General features: G+C 38.3%; 3 protein-coding genes across 3 annotated transcripts; 1 reads left to right on the top strand and 2 right to left on the bottom strand.

Moving 5' to 3' along the window:
• Nucleotides 1-455: 455 nt before the first annotated feature.
• Nucleotides 456-10,314, bottom strand: LOC112043881 (aldo-keto reductase AKR2E4). The gene is made up of 7 exons (XM_024079545.2): nucleotides 10,250-10,314; nucleotides 7,612-7,707; nucleotides 5,857-6,039; nucleotides 5,232-5,348; nucleotides 4,470-4,637; nucleotides 2,696-2,896; nucleotides 456-1,514 (listed from the first exon to the last, which is right to left on the bottom strand). Exons 1-7 carry the CDS (start codon nucleotides 10,286-10,288, stop codon nucleotides 1,293-1,295), a joined length of 1,026 nt encoding a protein of 341 aa, XP_023935313.1. The 5' UTR covers nucleotides 10,289-10,314; the 3' UTR covers nucleotides 456-1,292.
• A 3,511-nt stretch (nucleotides 10,315-13,825) lies between these two features.
• Nucleotides 13,826-21,792, top strand: LOC112043876 (uncharacterized). The gene is made up of 12 exons (XM_052887040.1): nucleotides 13,826-13,907; nucleotides 14,556-14,676; nucleotides 15,061-15,156; nucleotides 15,801-15,932; nucleotides 16,045-16,183; nucleotides 16,580-16,807; nucleotides 17,356-17,451; nucleotides 17,560-17,702; nucleotides 18,227-18,349; nucleotides 19,476-19,614; nucleotides 20,492-20,608; nucleotides 21,685-21,792. Exons 1-12 carry the CDS (start codon nucleotides 13,826-13,828, stop codon nucleotides 21,790-21,792), a joined length of 1,524 nt encoding a protein of 507 aa, XP_052743000.1.
• Nucleotides 21,793-22,479: 687 nt separating this feature from the next.
• Nucleotides 22,480-24,690, bottom strand: LOC112043824 (LYR motif-containing protein 4B). The gene is made up of 3 exons (XM_024079425.2): nucleotides 24,509-24,690; nucleotides 24,061-24,181; nucleotides 22,480-23,074 (listed from the first exon to the last, which is right to left on the bottom strand). The coding sequence occupies exons 1-3, from the start codon at nucleotides 24,595-24,597 to the stop codon at nucleotides 23,018-23,020; spliced, it is 267 nt and encodes an 88-aa protein (XP_023935193.1). The 5' UTR covers nucleotides 24,598-24,690; the 3' UTR covers nucleotides 22,480-23,017.
• Nucleotides 24,691-24,722: the final 32 nt, after the last annotated feature.

The raw sequence follows: 24,722 nt of genomic DNA, 5'->3' as shown, positions 1-24,722 counted from the left end.
AAAATAAAACTAAATTCAATTTATTGATTATTTTTAATATTTAAATAAATTACCTCTTTTAAGCTATAAAGTTTCAGAACGATTCCATTTAAGACAATGACATTAAAATTGCCATAGATTAAAAATGCATTTTTAAGCGCGAAAATTAAATTAAATATATTTTCGTCTCTAGAACTTCATTTAATTTTAGGACTTGATATTCTGGAAATTTTTATGTTTATACTTTTTGGTCCTGTAGCTGTGATATAAGAGCGCAATAAAAGAATAAGCCTCAATAGGTCAACGGTAAGAGCGGTTGGACTCATCATCGAATGGTGGTGGTTTGATCCCCGCCTCGTTGGTCTATTGTCGTACCCACTCCTAGCACAGTCTTTTCTGACTAGTTGGAGGGGAATGGGAATATTGGTCATATTATAAAATATGGCAAATATTCTTTAAAAAAAAAACAAAAAAAATAAAAGAATAATTATTTATTTTGGAATCTTCCTCCATAATTTATTTAATTAATTACATGTTACATACAATCAGTCTTGACTCTTTATAAGTACTGCATACCTTTTATGGATCACTGGGAATTTAGTCATTACCGATAATGTATAATCATAATAATATAAACTTATTTTAAAATATATTAATATCTTTATGTACAGTATACCTGCTATAGACAAATGCCTGCATTTTTATCGGTTATAGTGGTTTGCACTACCTATTATCTACAACTAACAATGAAGGAACCTAGTACGAAGGTTACTCAGAGTATCTCGTGATCGTATTGGAAATGACGAGATCCACAGAAGAACCAAAGTCACCAATATAGCTCAACGAGTTGCAAAACCGAAGTGGCAATGGGTGGGGCACATTCCATTGGTGGGGTCCAACAGTTCGAAGAACTGTTGGACGTTGGTATCCCTAGGTGCTGGAATGGCGACCCCGCATAGATGTTATGTACGGATGTTAGTCGAAGAGACCGCTGTGTTTTCTACCAGGTGGACTAACGAGGACATCAAGCGAGTCCCAGGGATCCGCTGGATGCAGGCGGCTCAGGATCGTGATGTTTGGAAGTCCCAACAAAAGACCAATGTCCTGCAGTGGACGTCCATCGGCTGACATGATGATGATGATGAATTAGTTGAAACTTGAAAGTTATGTAAATATAAATATAATGCAGTCGGGTACAAACACTGATGAAGGGGTTTAGTTTGAATTCTTCAATTTATGTAGCTCTAGTAGAGAAGAAGTGTAGTTTATGAAAATACATATCCTGTGATAAATTGTTATCTATGGTACTTTGTCTATGATCTAGCAAAAGGATTTCGCACAGGATTATCGATCTTATCGAAAGGATAATATGGATGTGATTGCCAGAACGAAGGTAAGGTGTAGCGAGTTTCATCGTCGAATTCGTTTATTTTCTGCATTTCTTCTTCGTTCAGCTCAAAATCGAAAATGTTAATGTTCTCCTTGAGACGGGAGTACTTCACAGTCTTTGGTATCGGTATAATGTTTCTTTCCACCTGCAATGATAACAACATACCTAATTACGTTAATAAAAGTGCGCATGTGTTTGTCTTATACACACACTTCACATGTGTGCACCAAAAATATAATGAAATTGTGTCTTAAGTGAAATTTGTTGCCGTTTCTCTAGTTTAAAAGGCAATACAGGAATTGAGATCGCCGTGGTTCAAATTTCGGAATCCCGAATTTCTTTTTTCTTGAAATTCGAATCATAAAATCATTTAAATTATCTTTTGCAGGTTTCAAGTTTCAAGTACGCATATTTACGCTCAGGGGACTTCATATCCGAACGTACCTACCTATTGAGCTACCTAAATACCTACCATTCATTCCATTTATCATGTAGATCTGTTCAATGATAATTTTATACTATAGATCGGTTACGTTCCTACAAAATCACCGCAAATAGTGATCCAAATGAGCGCACTCATGCACAATTTTGTCTTTAATTCCATTATTTATTTAAGTTTATAGTTTTTAAACTTGCTGAACACACAACTCGACATTGCAGACGATATTTAGGTATTATTTATTTAAATAACGTTTGTTGTTGACCACGAGTAACATTGAGATGTGGAAATTTCCTCTTTTGAGTGCCTCATTTTTCATCATTAGATGCGAATGAATCACACGTGATGAAAATTAACTACCGAGTCAGGCTGTAGGTGTCATGTTAACGCTTCTTTTTTATATGGGTTTTTTAAAGCACTCTAATAGCTGAATGAAAAATCTTTTGGTCTATGCTAAGTCCTATCTATCTTAAGTTTACTAGAAGACCAAGCGTATTTTTAAATTTTTAGATTCCAAACATCGTTGAATACAATGATGTTAAATACTGTTAGATGTGTTAGTAGGTCATGAAAAATGAAGCGCTTATAAGAGGAAATTTCCACATCTCAATGTTAGTTGTGGTCAACAAAAACCGTTATTAAAACAAATAATACCTAAATTTCGTCTACAATATTTACTATCGTCTATTTTATATATAAAAAAATAATGGAATTAAAGACAAAATTGTGCATGTGTGCTCTCAGTTTTGTAGCCTATTGTTCGGATGACTTTTTGCGGTGAATTTTTAGGGACATAACCGATCTATAGTATAAAATTATCATTGGTTTAATACCGTTAATAACTCTAAGACCATCATGAAACTATTAATAACATATTTAAAACTTACGATCCATCTCAAAACGACTTGCGGGGTTGTCTTGCCGTACTTCTTCGCAATGGCGCTCAGCGTGGGGTCGTCAAGCTTGGGGCCGGGGAAGTCGACCCCGAACCTCTTCACCAGCGAGCCGAAGGGGCTGAAACCCATCACCACCACGCCTTGCGACTGCGCGTAGTTCACCAGCGAGGTTTGGATGAGTTGTGGGTGAATCTGGAAGGTTCCGATTATAGAGGCATATCATCATCATTATCAACCCATTTTCAGCTTACTGCTGAGCTCGAGTCTCCTCTCAGAATGAGGGGTTAGGACAAAGTTCACCACGCTGGCCCGATGCGGATTAGCAGACTTCACACACGCAGAGAATTAAGAAAATTCTCTGGTATGTAGGTTTCCTCACGATGTTTTTCCTTCACCGTTTGAGACACGTGATATTTAATTTCTTAAAAATATTTTAACAAAATAATTTAACGTCACTGGCTTGGCACCACCTTCAAAGTGATCAGAAAGTGATTTTGAAGTAGGTTAAATTTTATTGTTAAAAAATTAAAAAAACAAATACAACCGACTTCAAAATAATAAAAAGTGTTTTTACTAAACTAAACAGCGAAAATAACATCGTATGTGTTACCTTAACAGTTAGCTCAGTGCGATCAAAAAAGGCGGTACCAATGTAGTGCTGTGACTAATTAAAGCCGTTTCTGAAAGAACTGTCTGAAAATCCTAAATCTTTATGATTTAAACGGCTTAAATGAATACATTACTAACTTGGTACCGCCTTCAAACTGATCAATTCATGGTCTAACGCCCCCATGCATTGAGCATTGGACACTATGTTATGTCGAATCATTATCATTAACATTCGAATCAGACCAGAGCGAGACCTATCCATAATCTATGATCTGAACCATAGATCATTTAAGTATCTGAAGATATCAGATTTATCAGGTGTTAGAAGTCATGTCTAGGTATATCTGTAATCAATGCTCCGTCATCCTGCTAAAACAAAATTCAGAGATCTGATAATATTGTCACCCAATAGCATACCTATCTAGGCTATATATTATACCTGTATTCCTACGGGGGAAAAAATAGCCTCGTTGGTACAGTGGTTAGCCTATTTAGCTTTAGATCACGAGGTCCAGGGTATTCTTTATCTCTATGTCCATATCGCATCTCCTACAAGGATGGAGGCCAGGAACTGTAGAAAGCCGTTAAAATACGCTGATAGAGGTGATTCCCACGGGAATGGGGGAGGGAAGGGAGGGGGGGGGGGGGCGATGTTCAACACATTTTTGAACATAATATTTTAATAACATAAAAAATTTAGCTGACTTCAAAATCACAATTTTTTTCATGATAAATACCATCAGTATAATTATGTGTCTTCTGATCAGAAAGTTCCGCTCGATTTTTCCAGAATCCCATCATCAGATTGGTTTTACACCTTATCACCGTACCACCCTTGAAACCCTCTTTTCCAACAAAAAAAAAGAATTACCAAAATCGGTTCATGAACGACGAAGTGATCCGCGAACTGAGAAAATTCCTCCTTTTTGAAGTCGGTATAAGGAAAATGTTTTATCATCATCATCATCATTATCAACCCATATTCGGCTCACAGCTGAGCACGAATCTCCTCTCAGAATGAGAGGGTTTAGGCCAATAGTCCACTACGCTAGCCCAATGCGGATTGGCAAATTTCACACAGAATTAGGAAAATTCTCTTTTATGCAGGTTACCTCACGATGTTTTTCCTTCACCGTTTGAAATGTTTTATACCCACCTCTATTTGTAACACAGCTGGCTTAACACTGCCCTCTTTGATGACCCTTTCCAGCTGCTTCCTGTTGAAGTTGGAGAGCCCGATGGACCTCACAAGCCCCAGCTGCTGGGCGTCTTCCATCCCACGCCAGGTGTCCAAATAGTCCACGTCGGAATACGAGTAGTCTTCCTGGAATATAACACATACCAGTAGGGTCGATTCGTCATCGTCGATTTTAAAACTTCAACCATTTTTTTAACCCTTTGGGGGTGGAATAAAAAAAATCTTGAATGACATTATTTTTAGTATTTTTCTGGTAGTACACATAACAATTTTTACAAATGTAACTTGAAAAGTGAAGGACTTTTCATATAAACTTTCAACCCCTGTTTCATCCACTTCTTTTTTAATTTTCGCGACAAAAAGTATTCTATAGCCATGTAACCGTTGTACGTATTGTAATCTGAAATCGTGCCAAGTTTCATTAAAGTTTATTCAGTAGTTTCCAGTAGTTCCAAAGATTACCCCTTACAAAGAATGTTACAAACTTTACCTCTTTATAACATTAAGTATGTAGATATAATTATATTAGAGATAGGGATCGACAATCGATCGACAATCGATATTCGAAAAACATCGATGTCATGATCGAAAGCTCAACACCAGAGATAACTCTTTATACCGGAATACAAGTTGCTGCTTGGTAGCAAAAATTATTAAAAATTCAAAGCGGTAGTACATCCACGACCAGCTTTGTCAGAAAGTATTCGTCGTTTAACTTACATTTAGTCCAATAGGCCAGTGCATGAGGTAGAGATCTATGTAGTCCAGTCCGAACTTGGTCAAAGAGTCCCTCACCGCCTTCACTACTTCTTCTCTTCTGTGCTGTGTGTTCCATAGCTACAATAAAACATGACAACCGCATCATTCTCAACCATTGAAAGTCCATCGCTGGACGTAAACCTTTTGTAAGGGTTTATAAAAAGTACGGTCTTGATCTTGCTTCCAGCAATGATGTCGTAGGTCCACCTAGTAACGGGTTGACCATACTGACTGATGGACGACTCCAACTCTCTCGACTCGACATTCCAACACTTTGGGTTCGATCATCCATCAGGGTTTCGAACTATTTATGTTATAATCATATGTAACGAAAACGAATAGTGTACCTAAAGAATATTGATTTTAATACAATATTTTTTGAGTTCATTGCCTGGTTCTTCTCCTGCCCTGGAGGACCTGCCTTCTGAGCCGATGGTAGAGTGTTTACAGATAATGAAACTTGATGTTTCAAAAGCTTACAAACAAACGATGAAATGAACAGTAATGTGCTCTGCCTAGAGCCATTGCAGTTTTGCGACTCGTTGAGCTACTGCGGTGACTTTTGTTCTCGGATCTCCGCATTTACCTTGCTGGTAATAAAGATCTCCTCTCTGGTGACAGTGCCCTCCTCCACCTTCATCCTGACCGCCTGCCCGATCTCCTGCTCCGTGCTGTAGATGGAGGCGGTGTCGAAGTGTCGGTAGCCCACGTCTATGGCCTGCAGGATCACATCCCTGAGTAGGTTGTCTTGGGATTTTACTGCACCGTTCTGAAAAAGTTATCATTTTTAGGGGTTTTACTTCCGATCCATCCAAATAATAATTTATTCTCTCTTCTATAAGAAGGAAGGCTTGGGCTATTGTCATGTTCCTCAGATGTCGAAAATGTAACTCGCAAATGGTAAATTCATCGGAGGAGGATCAAAAAAACATGTGTTTTTTAACCGACTTCTAAAAAGGAGCAGGTTGTAGGTTCGGCTGTTTTTAATGTTACATTACTTCTGAATTCACAGGTTCGGACTGGGGGTCTATCAGACCGTGGGTCCGTGGAATTTTGTCAACCCTGTCACCTGCCTGGTGACCCTGATACGAGAGAACTAATTTCAGATTATCGTAATTATTTAGTCAAATATCTACCAACATTTTTGGTTCATTTTTTTTTTAACATTTTTGACGGCCTCCGTGGCGCAGTGGTATGTGCAGTGGATTAACAAAACGGAGGTCCTGGGTTCGATCCCCGGTTGGGCAGATTGAGATTTTCTTAATTGGTCCAGGTCTGGCTGGTGGGAGGCTTAGGCCGTGGCTATTTACCACCCTACCGACAAAGACGTACCGCCAAGCGTTTTAGCATTCCGGTACGATGTCGTGTAGAAACCGAAAAGGAGTGTAGATTTTCATCCTCCTCCTAACAAGTTAGCCCGCTTCCATCTTAGACTGCATCATCACTTACCATCAGGTGAGATTGTAGTCAAGGGCTAACTGGTAAATAATAATAAAAAAAAAATTGCGAATGTTTCGGGCGTTTTGAGCAAAGAATATCGTTCATGTGAATATTGTCACTTTGTCGTGAAGTGTGCGGTGGGTCCATTACAGAATAGCTTAGCTGTCTTTTTGTCGGTTTACTTGTTGATAACTTGGATAAGCAGTTTTAATAAAGGGTTCAGAGAATTCCTGCTTACATTTAATTATTGATCTACAGAATTCTACCTACATAATATAATGATGATTTTAGAAAAAAATTGCTTTATAGCATGCGGGCTCTCAATAGAAATTATTTACAATCTATTTGACATAGCTTGAGGGTTAGTCTATGATGTATTTATGGTAATAATTGACAGACCAAACAGATGGCACATCTGATGGTAAGTGGAAAACCATCGATTATAAACAGAGCAACACCTCCCAGGGCATGCAACTTGAACACGTCCTACAAAAGGCCATCCGTCCACGTTGGCATTACAAGACGGAGGTCCTGGATACGATCCCCGGCTGGGCCGATTGAGGTTTTCTTAATTCATCCAGGTCTGGCTGGTGAGAGGCTTGGGCCGTGGCTAGTAACCACCGGCAAAGACGTACCACCAAGCGATTTAGCTTTCCGGTACGAAAAGGGTGTGGATTTCATCCTCCTCCTAACAAGTTAGCCCGCTTCCACCTTAAATTGCATCATCACAACCTGAGCTCATGGACCTGTAAGCTTCATGGACCTGTAATTACACCAGGACCCTTTAGGTCAGAATATATCTGCTTTGCAAAAGTAGTTATGATGGGAGTACTTCCCCCAACGAGCTTGCTCACAAATAGCTATAGAACCTCTGTGTCCAGGGTAAGGTGAGGTAGCCTACCTTATCAAATCCAAGGTACGTGCCCAACGCCACCGCCGGTATTTGCCGCCCGTCGTTCATTTCGTACGTCGGCACAGTCGCCGCGCGCGCTGCCGTCTGAAAAATATACAAACAAGTGATAACTATATAAGGGAGACATCACACGAACGACAAAATATCGAGTACCTGTCTACAGTTGAAACTGTTGCTATGTATGACGTGATGGATAGCAGCGACAGTGACCATCATTTTGTGGTAGAGGAAACACCTCGAACAGGTGGAAGGTTTAATGGATCCCTTTAGAATTCATTAATACTCACCTCCCCTGCCCGTCATGTTATCCATGCCCACACTTAACAATTTATGATCAATTATTACAACACAAAACATTATCATTAATTGCAATTAAAAGTAATATTGCACAAAATCACTAACGCGACTGGCAGCGTGACGGTGTTCACGCTGCCTAACAATGAACTGAACTCTGAACTGAACTTCATCCAAGTGAAATTCAGTTTTACACAAATCTTGGAACCATGGATTTTTTATAGATATAAAGTAGCATCTATGTCGCACCATAACCTACTCTATCTTCCAGTGAAAGTCCCGTTAAAATCGATTTAGAATCGAACCATTTTTAGAGCCATTAGCAATCAAACAGACAGACAGCATAGTTGTGGTATGGTTTCGTGTAAATAACTTAGCACTTGGGAAAATACAGTTACTTGAAATCACAGACGGACACTTCAATTTTATTTATAGATATTGATGATGATATTATCGTCTGTTTGTCGTAGGTTCATGTGTATTAAGCCTAAGGTTAACGAACTAGTTCAACAGACCTTTTATAATTATACGTTGCAAATAACACAATAATTGAGGCAGGTACCTACTCAAGTTTATGTTTGTTGACATAAACACTATCTCGAAAGCTTGCACAAGAGGGAATTCAGTAAACTAAACATAATAAAATTGTATATATAGATAGATACCTATAAAAATTACTAGGCAAGTATTATAAAGAGGTAACATTTGTTTGCTTGTTTGTAACGATATAACTCTAAAGCTACTTCATAGATTAAAAAAGTCTTACATCATTAGAGCCTTCGTGGCCCAGAGGTATGCGCGGTGGATTTAGACAAGAAGGAGGTAGGTTCGATCTCCGATGGGTCGATTGAGGTTTTCTTAATAATTGGCCCAGGTCTGGTGGGAGGAATCGGCCGCTCCTAGTTAACACCCTATCGGCAAAGACGTACCGCAAAGCGATTTAGTGTTCCGGTACGATGTCGTGTAGAAATGGGTGTGGATTTTCTTAGATTGCATCATCACTTACTATCAGGTGAGATTGTAGTCAAGGGCTAACTAAAGAATAAAAAAAACGTAGGCTATATTTCATTTCCGTATTCCCATGGGAATGTAAAATACGCGGGTGGAACTGCAGGACGTCTGTTAGTGCAAAATGTAACTTCTAAATCCTAGCCTAGCCTCTATAACTTTTGTTTTCGATTTCTTTATGCGTTGATTTTTTTCGTTTTTGAGATAGAGTTCTGAGCGCGTGCGGTTAGAGCATTTTGAAACAAAAGTTGCCTAAAATAGTAGTACAAAACGCGAAAAAAAATAGCGAAAATTCCTTATGAAATTAGAATATACTAGCGGATGCCCGCGACTTCAGTTCAGTTTTTCACAAATCCCTCGGGAACCATGGATTTTTTCTGGGATGAAAAATAGAGTAAAAACAATTTTCATTTCAAATTTTAGCCAAATTGGTTCAATAGCTGCGGCGTTAAAGAGTAACAAACATTATCTGGATGTTTGTTACTCTTTAACTTTAGCGTTTTTAATATTAATAGGATTTGCAAAAATATCGACTTTTATTTGCCTTTATCCTCTTTAAATAGACGATATACCCACACCATATTACCACATTACCATGCGCAAGTTTTGAGACAACTTTTACAATGCCAAAATACAAGTTTAAACAAATATTCAGCTGGGTATCAAATTCCGAGATTCGTATCTAATTTTGACTAAGATGATTGGATTTTTTTATTATGAATATCTAATGAAAAGGCTTTATTTTTCTTTGACTGCAATTTATAGTCCTCGGGTATACCTGAAATGGCATCCAAATGAGATCGACTAGGCTTAGGGAAATGTACGTAGAGTAGACATATAGTAGAGGGGATATTTGTTGAGTCTTGACTCTTGATGACATTGACTCTTTGGGTTCGTTGGATATTCGCTAACAATAGCCACTTTCCTCTGAAAATATGAAAAAAATCCGCTACGGGGTAGGGGGTGCACTGAGGGGGCTGGAAATGTGTTGAACTTCCTATTGAAATCACCTTCAATGCCAATGACATTTTGTTTTCATTATCGTTTGCAATTTGTGCTGCAATTTTTTGATTTTTTACGGTACTATCATCTTCCGTAAATTCCGTCTAGTAACAACTGTTTGTTTTTATTATTTTAAGTGATACATACCAGTTATTGATAATAATTGTTAATGTTATAAATCTGATTTCATAACTTTGCTTAAATTATGTTTATTATTTTGATTCCATATAATTGCTGGCGTGTCTAAATAAATAAATATTCAAAAAGTATATATTTCTGTTCATGAAAACTAAAGTAAGCATAAACAAATGTATGTACTTACGAATAAACACAGAAATAAACAAATGTCGAACGCGGCCATTTTGAACGCAAGCGCAAGAACAACTGACTGAGCTTTACTTTAATGGCTATTCAAGTTTTTGATATCATTTTTATATAGATATCTATACAGAGAGTCGTAATGGGGTCACGTCATGACCCAGGAGGCGTCTAGGGCAGAGATTTGTTTGTAACAACAATGTATTATAGATACGAGTATCGTCAATAGCTGTAGAGCCTCCGGTTCGTCACCTCAGAAGAAAAACGAGATTTTTGCAATCCTGTATTCTGTAAAGTTACAGCGATGTGACATCCCTTACATTTAATTTTTGGTATCCCATTGAAATAAACATCAAATTCTAATAAAACTTGTTATAAGCGAATATTACATCGACGAGTATAAAATAGCAGAATCACACCCCTGTTTTCCATCATTGTGGTTGTTTCACAAGTTTGGCGACCTATCTGGTGGTTTACTATTAGAACGATTTCCGAAAATGATCCGAATTTAGGGTTTTATATTTCTTATATTGGTCTAGTCATCGGCTGTGTATAGTAAGCAGTATGCTGACAAAGACGAACCGCCGATTTAGCGCTATGATGTTACGAGTTTTTAATTAGTGTAATTGGATTTGTCCGTACTAATTAATAATAAATAAATAATAATAAAAATAATAATATGAAGCTGATGCTGCGTAGAAACCGACGGAGCTATGGGTAAAATAAACTTTTACTTCTTCCAATTAAGCCAGCTTCCATCTTAGATGGGCTTACTTGGCGTTGGATAAAACATGTCTCTGGTATATCGCACGTACTGCAACGCTAAATCATCTGGCTTCTTGTACAATTACCTTCAGGGATCAGCTGCTCTAGCAGTGTTATAAATCTATCCAATTTTACAATTATGTTTTACAAATGAAAATTGCTAACGCTAAAATTACAGTCGCTTAATGAAAAAAAATAGATATGCGCATGACACATACAATTTATGGCTTGATCAGTGACCTATCGATATAGAATTTAGAAAGAGAACCGATATGCAACACGGCTAGAAGTGCATGGGTGGTAACTTACCACGATCGAATTTTGTTAAACGTATACAATAGCCTATAACAATACTTTGTAGATTAGATTACACAGTTCATTGTAGAGATGTGACCCTGACATTAGGCAATAGATAAAATAATTCAACTTTTTTATCTATCCCATAACTCAATCTCTGTTCAACCTAATAAAATTAATCGTCTTATCTGCTTGCTTTTGTAATCTTTTATGGCACCCATGTACATATCCATGTATATTGTACATTCATTATTATCTCAAAAATATATCCCATCGTTCATACATGCTTCTATCGGATAACCAGAAGTACGCGGTCTCTTTCCTTAGGATTAGGTTTGTTTGGATTTTTCCTACCAAAAACGACTATCTATAGCTCTCGTATGAAGGGTCAAATTCACTCAGGGCGATAGAGCGAAGTCCACTCGGAGTATCTCTGCGTGACCGTATCAGAAATTCGCATCATCAGAATCAGTAATCAGCAGGAGAACAAAAGTTATCGACATAACTCAACGTATCGCGAACATAAGCGTATATAGCGGGGGTAGGGGGGCCGTGCCCACCCTAGAATGGTCCAGTGCCTACCCTGAATTCTGGACTACCGATTAAAATTCTATGATGGACGCTATAATACCAAATATACAAAGAAACATACATACAGCCGAACGTAGAAGACGATATTTCTATATTGAGTGTCCGGTGCTGACTCTACTCAGCGGCATGTCAGGGGCCGGGCCTACCCTAGGAAATAATCCTAGATACGCCAATGATCGCGAAGCTGAAGATGAAGTTGCTGAAGGCAGACAACAATACGAGTAGTAGCCTCAATAGCTCAACGGTAAGAGCGGTTGGACTCATCACCGAGGGGTGGTTGTTCGATCCCCGCCCCGTTGGTCTATTGTCGTACCCACTCCTAGCACAGTATTTCCCGACTAGTTGAAGGGGAATGAGAATATTGGTCATATTATAAAAAGATATGTCTAATATTCTTTTATAAAAAAAAAAGGTTTGAAAAGCCGATGGATGTTGAGATGCCGATTTGGAATAGTGACCCCGTAAGCGCAATGTTGGTTTACCCCTCTACTAGGATGGTATGACATTATGGCGTTGCAGGGATGTGCTGGATGCACGTGGCTCAAAGTCAAGACCGTGCTGTTTAGAAATCCTTTTAAAATCGTATGGAGACTGGAGGCCATACGATCTAAATCGAACGATGATGATGATGATGACGATGATGATGATGATGATGATGATGATGATGACGATGATGATGATGATGATGATGATGATGATGACGATGATGATGATGATGATGATGATTATGATAACGATATGACAAAAGAAAATGTATCCAATTTGTGTGTGTAATGCCTGGGCTGTTTGCAAATCGTTACGTCGTAGCTTTCATCAAATATAAAAAACTCTGACCTTGTAACTTTAAGTGCATCGTGAATGTTTTTTAAAATGGATATGAATTTTCAATAAAAGCACAAAATCGTGGCAATTTTTGGTAGTCTTTTGAATAATAACTGAAAAACGGATGTACAAATGTGCTGTGTTTGTAAATAAATCGGTTTTAATGTTTTATGTAGGTACAGTCGGGAAGAAAATTTATTTCGTTGATGTTAAAAAACATAAAACGTAGAACAATGAATTTAAACAACTGACACTCTAAGGGCTCTAACACACTGTCATCATTAACGTTACCTAAAAACTGATGCTTATTTGGCCTAAAGATTATAGCATTGCCTTCCAGGAGGGTTATAGCTCCAAAACTCCAATGTGTTTAGCATTTTGAATACTAATGTATGTAAGTATCTAGTTTTTATTCTGAAGTATCGGAAGCTTATATTTAATGACATTTACTGAAAATTTTCAAGATTTTTAAATCTAAGTTTTGCATCTATACTAATATTATTAAGCTGAAGAGTTTGTTTGTTTGTTTGTTTGATTGATTGAAAGCGCTAATCTCAGGAACTACTGGTCCGATTTGAAAAAATCTTTCAGTGTTAGATAGCCTATTTATCGAGGAAGGCTATAGGCTATATATTATCCCCGTATTCCTACGGGAACGTAAACCACGCGGGTAAAACCGCGCGGCGTCAGCTAGTCGTATTATAGTAAAAAAAATCGTTTCGAAAAATATACCTAAGTATATGGCATTATTTAGTTAAGCGTTAAAATGACTTTTGTGTTACTGATGATTGATGACGATGATGATGATGATGATGTTGATGATGATTGAATCGAATATATGGTAAGGAAATAATAATATGATAAGGACATTAACACAACACGCAAACAGAATAAATGCCTAACAGTTTTATTATTTGCAGAGAATTAAGATCTATTATTTTCTCTCTGACTGTACCTAGTCGTAAATCAAACATTGTGCTAAAAGATTAGATTGTTTCTTTGAACTTCAGCATTTGAGACTTCATCGTTAACTAAGCAAGCGAGCCAGCAAGCCAGTAAGCGAGGGAGTTAGCAAGCAGAGCAAGATTAAATAAAATAATTAATTATGTGCTTTATTTACGGGTTATTTAGTTTAGTTTCTGCAGTGGTGGGCGCGGCTACAGATAACAATAATTACAAAGATCAATGTGAGTAAAATAATTTTTATAATTCGTACAGTACTTACAGTACAAATGTAGGCCACCATACAGTGTATTTACCCAGTTGTATCGAATTGTAATCTGGTCAAGGCGAATAAGGCCTTTTCCTGAAGCTACTCGTAGGCGTATTTAGGCGTATAGGCGCCAGTTACCTACTGCTACGCTATATACATATTACATATACGCTATGCTACACTTACTTCATGTTTGTATTTTGTAGCTGCGTGTGTTGCCCTAATCTGGTATTTACTAAAATTTCTTTAGACCACATGGCTGAAGTAAAACTTTCTTCAAAAATAAAATTACACATGAAAGAGAAACTTAAATATTAGTAGCAATTAGTAGCGCCATCTCTCGTGTCGGACTAGCTTTACTTTACAAGCACAAGCTCCTACTAGCTACTTCACAATTATTCCGTTACAAGAATAAACGGATTGGGCGCTAGGCTTACTTGTATTGCGTCGTAGTTTAACAGTGTTACTACAGATGGCGCTTTCAATACTTAACCTTATGGTACGTACGTACTTAACGGTATAACATTTCGATTACACGTTTCGTAACGCATTTACCAGGTTACTTCCCAAGTTAAACGTGCATAAAGCAGTTTTACTTCAAAAATGAACTGTTTGCCCCCAGTCTGCACGGACCCCCGCACAATGGAGCGGCACGAGGCGTACTCCGAGTGGCCCGACTCGTACTCCTGCACCCGACACCGCTGCCAGCCCGGCGGACGGAACTTGGCCATATACACTGTGGGGTGAGTCGACCGATGTCTACACCGACCCCCGCCCCAGCCGATGGATGTTGAAGTCCCAAGAAGTTGGAACTTCGATCACGCACCAGGTGGACTGACGACATCTACTGAGTCAAACGGAGTCGCTGGACGCAGGTGGCTCAGATCGTGGTATATAGAAGTCCATGTAGGAGAACTTTTTCCAGCAATCCTGCAGTAGTCCATTGGTATATTGAGTATACGATACGACTCACGATTGACTATCGTTGCCTTAGGATACCTGTCAGTTGTCACTATATTGAGACATACATTGCTTGTTATACAACAGAACACTTGATATGTTATCGGACGTAAAAAGTGATGTAGTTGATAGTTACAATAGCTTACAGAATTACGTGTTTGGCGCAGGTGCAAGCGCGTGGAAGCGCCAGAGTCAGCCATCGAGTGCGAGGAGGTGGTGGAGGACACCAACATGCAGTTCCCTTTCTGCTGCACCAGACTACGGTAACTGATACAATAGACATCATCATCTCCTTCACCTTATCTTCTATCATTCGTCAACTTATCATCTATCATCTTTTATACGCATGTCCTCTTTCAGACTCTCCAACCATCTTCTTTAGCCTCCCTCTCCTCTTGTGCCCTTCCACTTGCAATTTTAACATTCTTCATGTGGCTTTCATCCCTCCGCATCATATATATCCATACCAAGCTAACTTTTCTGTCATTGACTTTCTATAAAATTGAATGGGCAGGAATATGAATTAACTCTAACGGTAATGAAAAGGCTTCCATTTTCTGAAAGTGACTTATTCAATAATCTGAATCTTTATTTGTAAAATTCACACCATATAATACTTAAAGGGTTTTTTTGTGGGCAATACGATTTTACTAGCCTGCAATCATGCCTGATTGATGATTATTATCAATGATGCATAAGATGGGACTGATCGTATTAATGTGATTTTTATGGCCTGTTGTTAGTCACTTTGTGGGACGAATTTCTTGCATGCTTGCGAAGAGTTGCTCTGTTTATAGGCGATCGTTTTCCACTTATCAAGAGAGATGGCCTTCTTGATAGGTCGAAAACGCTCGTCCTTCTTGGTTAATATATATGATTATTATATAAATAAACGCTGTTGTCACAGTTGCTTGGTGGTGGTGAGGGGCGAGGTGTGGACGCGGGTGCTAGGGCAGCCCTGGGAGACGCTACCCGCAGCGCCCTGGAGCCACATGTACAAGATGAAGAAGCCTCCACCCGAAAATGATTTTAAGAATAAGTAAGTCCACTCCTCTCGTTTTTGGTTCCCAACGTAAACTAATTTAGTTCCAAAGATTTTTAACCACAACGATTTTCTATTATAATCTTTGATTAAACATTTTCTGTAACAGAAACGCTGAACAAGGTCCTGTTTACGAGTTGCAGCGAGAGACAGAGAGAGACGAAGTATTGAGGGCGTCCAAGAAGTCCTCTCCGACCACCGACTGCGACGACGGTGTCGCGCGAGCCGTGGCTGCGCCTGACATCGTGGTAAAGTTCGATTGTTCTAAAGAAATAAAATATGTAATGTATCATTAGGGTTATAAAACAAATGTAATTCTTTTTTAAACAATCTGATGACTGATGTGATACGATAAACCACGTTTCAATCAGAAGCTAGAGTGAAACGTACTTTAAAGGAAACTGAAGGACGGAACCTCATGCTCTCCAAGGCGACTTGTTAATTCCAACAACATCTCGATACTGAGCAGCTAGAAGCTACTGACAATTTCTTGGGTGAAATAAAAGCTTAATACATTATAGCTCAGACCCAGAACTAAGGTATACTCAGAATAACCTCATAATCCAAAACGGCGCAGTCTAAACACTTCAATGCATCTTATTTCCAATCTGTTTACAATAGATATGTTGTGTTCTTATTTTCAGATAGCTTTATCGACGCCAAATGACGAGAAGAAGAAAAAGAATGAATACTCCAGGTTAACTTTTAATATTCTACATTCAATCGCCCCTAATTTTCGACCTAACTTGACTGGATTATCTCGTTCTAGACACAAGAAGTCAAACACCCAACTCCCAACTCCCAACGACGCTGATACGAACGAAGAGGAGCATATTGACATAGAGCTAGATGACTTGCCTGCTAATGAAAAAGTAAGTCCTTTATACTTACTATCAATAGGTACCTACTAATTTTATAGAGGAAATATTTGATTATTAGTTTATATAGGCAAAAAGTATATGCTCTGATAGAATCCAAATCCGTTTTTTTTTTTTTTTAAAAGAATATTTGCCATATTTTTTAAATATGACCAATATTCCCATTACCCTCCAACTAGTCGGGAAAGACTGTAATAGTAGTGGGTACGACAATAGACCAACGGGGCGGGGATCGAACCACCACCCCTCGGTGATGAGTCCGACCGCTCTTACCGTTGAGCTATTGAGGCTCTAAAACAGAAAACACGCGAGCAGGAAGTACATACCTACATACCTGTAGGTATAGCACTAAAGTTAGTGCTTTTACTTCTTATATTCATTGATATAATTGACGAACAAAAACAAATGATGATATGTGAAAATGCCGTAGGCATCTTCTAGTACAGCGCGCTCCAACATAGACTTCATCACTGCTATCAGGAATACTAGACAAGCGTAAGCTTATTCATATATTTATAGTAGGTACATTATATTTGTTGCAGACTACATGGACAGAAATACCCCAAAGCCAGTGGACCGTACACGATCCCTCCATGGACATAGAACACGCTCAAAACCCGAGGGTGAGTCCCCGTTCCGTCTTTGTCGCTTGACAAGTTGACGCTTTAGTTAGGTTTAGGAGGACCATTTGCGTGTCCCATCAACTATTACTCTGACTCCACCTCCAGGCTTATGCGGATAAGAAGGAGAAACCATCAGGTCTGCAAGCGCTGGTGGACGCCATCGGCAACCGCATGCGAGACATCGAGAGCGTGGTGCAGAGGATGAGCGAGAAGGTCCACAACAAGCAAGACAGCAACAACAATGAGCTTAGCAGCGCTGAAAGAGTGTGAGGACTTTAGTACCTGCCTGTTACCATTCTAGCTTTCGTTCTCCTTACAACCTGAATGGGTTTCTTTAAGTGAGCAGAGCAACCACAATCACAGGATTTTACACCTAACCCACAAACGTAATCAGCCCGAACGTCCCCCTAAGCCGTATACCGAGTCTCACAGAAGACCCCCTTAGAAAGTTAATAACAAATTGTGGTATCCTCTGACAGAGCTTTTGAGATAGAGAAAGAGGTAGGCATTTTATTTTTTGTTACGATTTAATTACACGACCGATTTTAAAAGTTCTTTCACTTCGCCTATGGTCAAATATGTAGGGTGTATTAGGTATATTTTATTCCCATATTCGTACGGGAACGAGAACTACGAGTAAGCCTGTGTAACCGCGGGGCGTCTGCGAGTTACAAATACTTCTTTAATGGTTGATATTTTCTTGAGCCTTTTACTTTTTTTAAGTCTGATCTAGATAGGTACCTAGTACCTACCTACTCAGGACTTGATCAACATTTTAGTGACTTTAATTTAACATTTTTAGATCTGACGGAGAAGCACCGAAGAAACATCAGAAGTCGAACGATCAGGTGCACGAAGAAGAAGAATCAGACAAGGAAAAGAAAATAAGCGCTGACACTGAAAATTATAAAAGGTTTCATATTCATTTGAAGCTATTTTATTTAGATACGAAAGTTCCTTTCTAAAAAGAAGTAAAAAAACTATAGGTTCTCATATGTAAGTAGGTAGGTACATATGAGAACCTAAAGTTAGATCAGAGTTTTCAGTAAATTAGTTATGTTTGTTTGTTGGAGTTCCTTCAACATGTCAACACTCCCCTCGTCTCCGCTACTTTTTGGTAGGATCCTTCTAGACCAGTTTTGGATACTTGTTGTAATATAGAACTTCTGCAGACCAAGAGACTGGGCTCACTAGAACTGCAGAGATTGCTGCTATGCTTTTTGCACCTACTCCTATTACCTATAATTGAAGAAGAATACGTGGATAATTTGCAACAAAAAAACGGTCAAGTGCGAGTCCTAATCGAGCACGAAGTGTGCTGTACCAGTATTCAAAAAAACCGTTAAAAAATGTTTTTTTAGACGTTTGTTGTATTGTGAGCCGGTGAAACAATTATTTTTTTTACAATTAACAATTATTTACAAGTTAATAATAATATAACACAATATTCTGTAAATATTTCAAGAGTCTAACCGTTAATGATCGAATCATATATCAATATCGAGCAAAAATCACGTTTTTGTTGTATGAAAGCCTCTTAAATATTTGTATTGATTTCTTTTCTTTCTATCTAAAAAAAAATCACTGTGTTACTGTCACGGTTTATCAGATACAGCCATGACAGACGGACGGATGGACGGACAGGTGCGGTGTCGTAATTGTCCCCGTTTTACTCTCAGACCAATTATAGCAGGACCTGTATCGCACTCATAGTCACGAACAAAATTGTCTGCCATTTTTTGAGAAAAACGAGCTTAGATTTTGCCCGTTTTTTACACCATTCAATTACAAAAAAATATATTTTTTACAGAGCTCTTTAACCGATGCACACGATTACAACTATATAACATTGATTCAATAGAGACAGTTTTTATAATCGCATTAGATCGTTGATCATATACTTTGACAGAAAAGTAACGTCTAGCGAAGCAGGTCCTATACAATAATTGGTCTGAGGATTTACTCGATAAAAAGGTCTCGTTTTACCGTTTGGGTACGGAACCCAATGACTCAGCTGCTGATGATGCACCATTCCCCAGGTTCTCAGTGAAGGGTCGCGGCAGCCAGTACCTCCGCAGCGCGCCCTCGAGCGAGAAGCCGGCGGGCGCTGATGATGCCCTCAACGGATACTTCAGCGATGCCAGCAACAGCCTCCTGAGGAGGAGCCCTGGACTCAAGGTATGTTGTACAGATAACTTGCTCTAGAGCCACTATAGCTTGAAAGTTCGTTAATGACACTCGACGGGGCTATGCGGGTATGCAGTAATGCGCGCAGGGCATGTCTACCCCCCTCCCGGCCCTCGCGGACCATCGGTAGTGTTACGAACGAACTTGCCAAGCTATAAGTGCCACATCAGTATCAGCCTATTTTACCAGGACCAGGCCTTCTTATAGGAGAGGGGATATGGAGCTTAGAGCCACCGCGCTACTCCAAAGCAGATTGGTGGGCTTAAGGCGATAATGTTAACTTTGATAATGTTAAAAAATTGACGACCGTGGTGCAGTGGTATGCGTGGTGGATTTACAAGACGGAGGTCCTGGGTTCGATCCCCGGCTGGGTCGATTGAGGTTTTCTTAATTTGGTCCAGGTCTGGTGGGAGGCTTCGGCCGTGGCTAATTACAACTCTACCGGCAAAGACGTACGCCAAGCGATTTAGGGCTCCGGTACGATGTCCTGTAGAAACCGAAAGAGGTGATGTATTTCTTTTCTCCTCCTAACAAGCTAGCTCAATTTCATCTTATATTGCATCACTTACTATCAGGTGAGATTGCAGTCAAGGGCGTAATGAATAAAAAAAAACAAAAACCCACTAGCACTTGTTAATAATAATTGATCGGGACCAACTTCTCGAAGAGGTACGGGGATGTAACATCACCAATTTTCAACTCTGAGAATTTTAACTGAAAATTTCTTAGAAGTTAGAAAAGCTCAATATCTCGCATAGCCCGACCCAGGATTCGAACCAAGTACCTCGTAATCTGAAACCACACAGGTTAACCACTGATCCAACGAGTCAGTTAGATGTACGGAACCCTAAAAACATCTCAATTGCAGGAGCCAGTGGACTCGCCGCTAACGTACGTGGCGCCGGTGGAGAACCGACGCAAATCCCACGACGTATCGGAGGAAGACAAGAAACATAAGAAACACTCGCACAAGAAGAAGCGAAAGGTACCTAGAAGTTTTTTTAATAATTGACGGACGGACGATGACCACCTACCCAATGGTGTGCAGAAAACCATCGCCTTATAAACAGAACAACACTTCAACCAGCAAAGAACACGTCCTATATGTAGCAGTAGTTGTCGATCAGGGTATGCACTAGAAAAAGATAAAGAAAAAGCATCTAATAAGCATTAAGGAAACAGCAAATAAGAATTAACAAAACATTGAGCTTGTACTAACTTTATTTCAACTGGCAACTTACATCACATATTTATTTTATCACATACCCTCACATCAGTGCTTTCATGCATGTATGAAATGCACGTCACTGATAGGTAGATATCAACAAACTGCTCATTGCTTTCTCTCCAAGGTTTTCCCTGCAAGATAATTCTTTAGAACCTACATCTGTCCATTAATGACCTACGCTAGTTTAATGTTTGCCCAGCACCCAAAAGAGACTCTGAAACCCATAGAGTAATAATACATTGGGAATGAAACCCCTCCAGGTCCTTCCCACGGACGCTCCGTGGTTTGTACGCAATAACGACTTACATAGAGACCTAGATCTCCCTTCAATAGCCCAATATATGAAACAGGCATCGAAAACTTATTTTGAAAGAGCCGCCACCCACCCCAACCAACAGTAATCGAGGTTTGGGACTACAACCCCAATCACAACGCCGATTGTAGATCTAGACGCCCGAAAGATCTTCCGTTACGATCCCGATGACGTAATGACAACGCTTCCTAGGCAACACAAACACAAGCTACACAGTGTGTTCGCCGTTTATGGTAAGGGTACCTACATAGTCGTCGTCATCAACCCATATTCGGCTCACTGCTGAGCTCGAGTCTCCTCTCAGAATGAGAGGGGTAAGGCCATTAGTCCACCACGCTGGCCGGTTGCGGATAGGCAGACTTCACACACGCAGAGAATTAAGATAATTCTCTGGTATGCAGGTTTCCTCACGATGTTTTCCTTCACCGATTGAGACACGTGATATTTTATTGCTTAAAATGCACACGAAAAGATGGAGTGGTTACCTACATAGTAATAAGTTCGTTTATTTTTCCTACAGGGCAAGAGTCACAAAAGACACCACAAAGAAGAGAAGAAGAAACATTTCAACCGGCTGGTGTCGGCCGAGCTGGACAGAGTTTCCCTTGAAGACAGCGCCATACTGTAAAGTAATAAATGTTACCAATAAATTAATTATGAAACGGGTTTTTATTGACTTAAATATAATAACTTGACTGTATTATAAACCAACGTTATTAACTACTAGCGGACACCCGCGACTTCGTCCGCGTGGAATCATTGTAAATTTTTAACCCCTCTCTATTTATATTTTCTCTCTATACTAATCATTTTACAACTATAACTCAAAGTATTTATATTGAAAAATTTCAACCCCTTTTTTACCTAGGGGTTGAATCTTGAAAAATCTTAAATGACATTGTTTTTAGATTTTTTTGGTAGTAGGTAGGTACATAACAATTTTTACAAATATTACTTAAAAAATGACGGAATTTCCATACAAAGTTTCAACCCTTGTTTCACCCCCTTCAGTGTCCCTAGTGGGAGTTTTCAGTATTTTCATACTGTTACTATCGCGTTAACGTAAACGCGAACTTATATGGAATTGAAACAGTTGTGCAGTAGTGCCACTAGATGGCGCTGTTTCAATTCCATAGAAATTTGCGTTTACGTTGACACGATAGTAACGGTATCAAACTACCACTAGGCTCTCTGATTTAATTTTCGCGGCATAAAGTATCCTTTATAGTTTCTTACACATATAGGATGGTTTTCATCTTCACTTACCCAACAGAAACAAACAAGGATAGTAAATAAAAATAAAACAAACTATGTATTACGTTTAATACTATTTTATTCGTGAACCTAGTACACAAGTACTAACCATAATAATTATAAGAGGTAGGTTACATTTATTATTTTTTAATTTAACAAATAAAAAACAAACACTGGGTACAACACAATGGCAGTGTACAAAAGCCAGTGAGATGATCTTACATCTAGAGATAAACTCAACACATTAAATACCATAATTTCAACAACAATAAATTATATTATAATTTATTTAAAAATTTTCAAAGTGTAATTTTTAAATATACTAGTTATAATAGTGCAGTGCTGAATTTATTCAGCACTGCACTATTTTAAAAATGGGTGCTATGAATTTAGGAATGAATTCAAAATACAATTTAAGCCAGTGAAAAAATGTGATTCAGTTGAATAAGCAGCCATATTATTATAGAACTAATATAGATTACAGATCATTCATATTTGAAAAAGTGACATATTCCTTGACTGGTTACATCTTGCTGTATTAAATTGAAGTCTTATACATATGACATGCTGTAAATATTTTGTATCTAAGGAATATTTTTCTATCGCACATTTTCTATCACAAGCTTTTCAGTCTGGTACATGTCTCCTACTATCACCTGAAAAAAAAAACAATTTTACCTAAATGAATTAAGATTTCAATGGTTTACTGATTTGGTTATCATGTATACCAAATGCAAAGATTTTTACTGTTAGATATGTCACTAGCATGTCAAAAGTCTTAATTTCATTTAGTTGCATAGTAAACAATGAAAGTTATTTAAACAAATAATACCTAAATATTGTCTATAATGCAGAGTTGTGTGTTCAGGAAGTGTAAAAACTTATGTGTATGTGTAACAAAGTTGTGCATGTGTGTGTCAGTGGAGTAGCTAAATTGGGATCACTTTTTGCTGTGATTTTGTAGGCACATAATATATCTAATAGTATACAATCATTGACCAAATGGGAATCTTGAGTCAAGCTAAATGATCAGTGGTAACTTTACTTTTGACTGCCTTCTTGATCCAGCGGTTTGCTTGTACGGCTTCAGATTGCAAGGTCTTGGGTTAGTTCTGGATTAGACTTGAAAATGATACCATGATAAAATGACAAGATTTTTAATGTCGATATTTGATACTGAGCTTTGCTTCTGAGATGTTTTCAGTAAAAATTATCAACCAGGAGTTGGGATATTGGAAATATGCCATGTGCTGAGAGGTTTTAGCCTCCCAGAAATAGGAATATTTGAATGAATTTATTTACAATAGTATTTATATTCAGAGCTTACTCTTAGCTCATGGGTCAATTGCTCTCGCAGCTGGACTATTGTCATATCCACTCTTAACAAAATCTTTCTAATTATTATTTGACAGCGAGCAGACATATTAAAAAGATATAATAGGCCACTTTTCTCACAAGTATGGGGTTAAGGTGGGTGAAACTGCATCTACTCTGAACAGATTTTAAAAATTATTTTACCTGTGGAAAGCCACGTTATTTCCGAGTGTCATATTTTATCACCATATTCCCACAGGAATGGGAACTACGCAGGTGAAACCATGGGGCATCTGTAGGTCATAAATATAGGTAAAAAAATATATACCTGACGTTTGATAATTTCCAGGTTCTCTTTGCCATATTCAAACTCTTTTTTCAGCAGTTTTGGATCAGTGATTGATTTACTCTCTCTAAATGCGTCTCGAACTCTTCGCAAGGCGTAAGATCTGGAAAAATATGTCAATGGTGAGTACACAACATAACAGTGTAACGAAATGTATGCCGGCTGAGTTTGTTGTGGGTTCTGCAAACTGCAAGGCTTTTACTTTAAGTTAGAAAATATGGAAAATTGTCTCGAAGTACTGGAAACGAACAAATATTTTGTAATAGTACTTTTGAAACAAACAGTCTATACTTGGGTGGTAATATAACCTTAGTTATGTTAATTTTTAGAGTACTCATAAAATATTCTAAATTAAATTAAAATAAATAAATTGGAATTGATATAGAAGTTTTGAGGTTATGCAATTATTTTGTAATTGTGAATTTTATACCTGAAGTTATAATTGGCAAATTTCTTTGATTCTTTTATCAACGATTTGTAAAGCGACAAAACTTGGATTTTTGTTATTCCTGAAGCCATTGTTATTGAACTTTTTCGAAAACTGAACAATAAAAATTTGGAAAGGTAAATATTTGTATTAACTTTAACGTTCCAATGTACGTTTCCCACAATTGTTATAAGAGCATAATAGATTTCTACAATTA

This window comes from Bicyclus anynana, chromosome 18 (assembly GCF_947172395.1).
Source record: "Bicyclus anynana chromosome 18, ilBicAnyn1.1, whole genome shotgun sequence".
NCBI classification, from domain to species: domain Eukaryota; kingdom Metazoa; phylum Arthropoda; class Insecta; order Lepidoptera; family Nymphalidae; genus Bicyclus; species Bicyclus anynana.
This window is presented reverse-complemented; position numbering and strand designations above follow the sequence as displayed.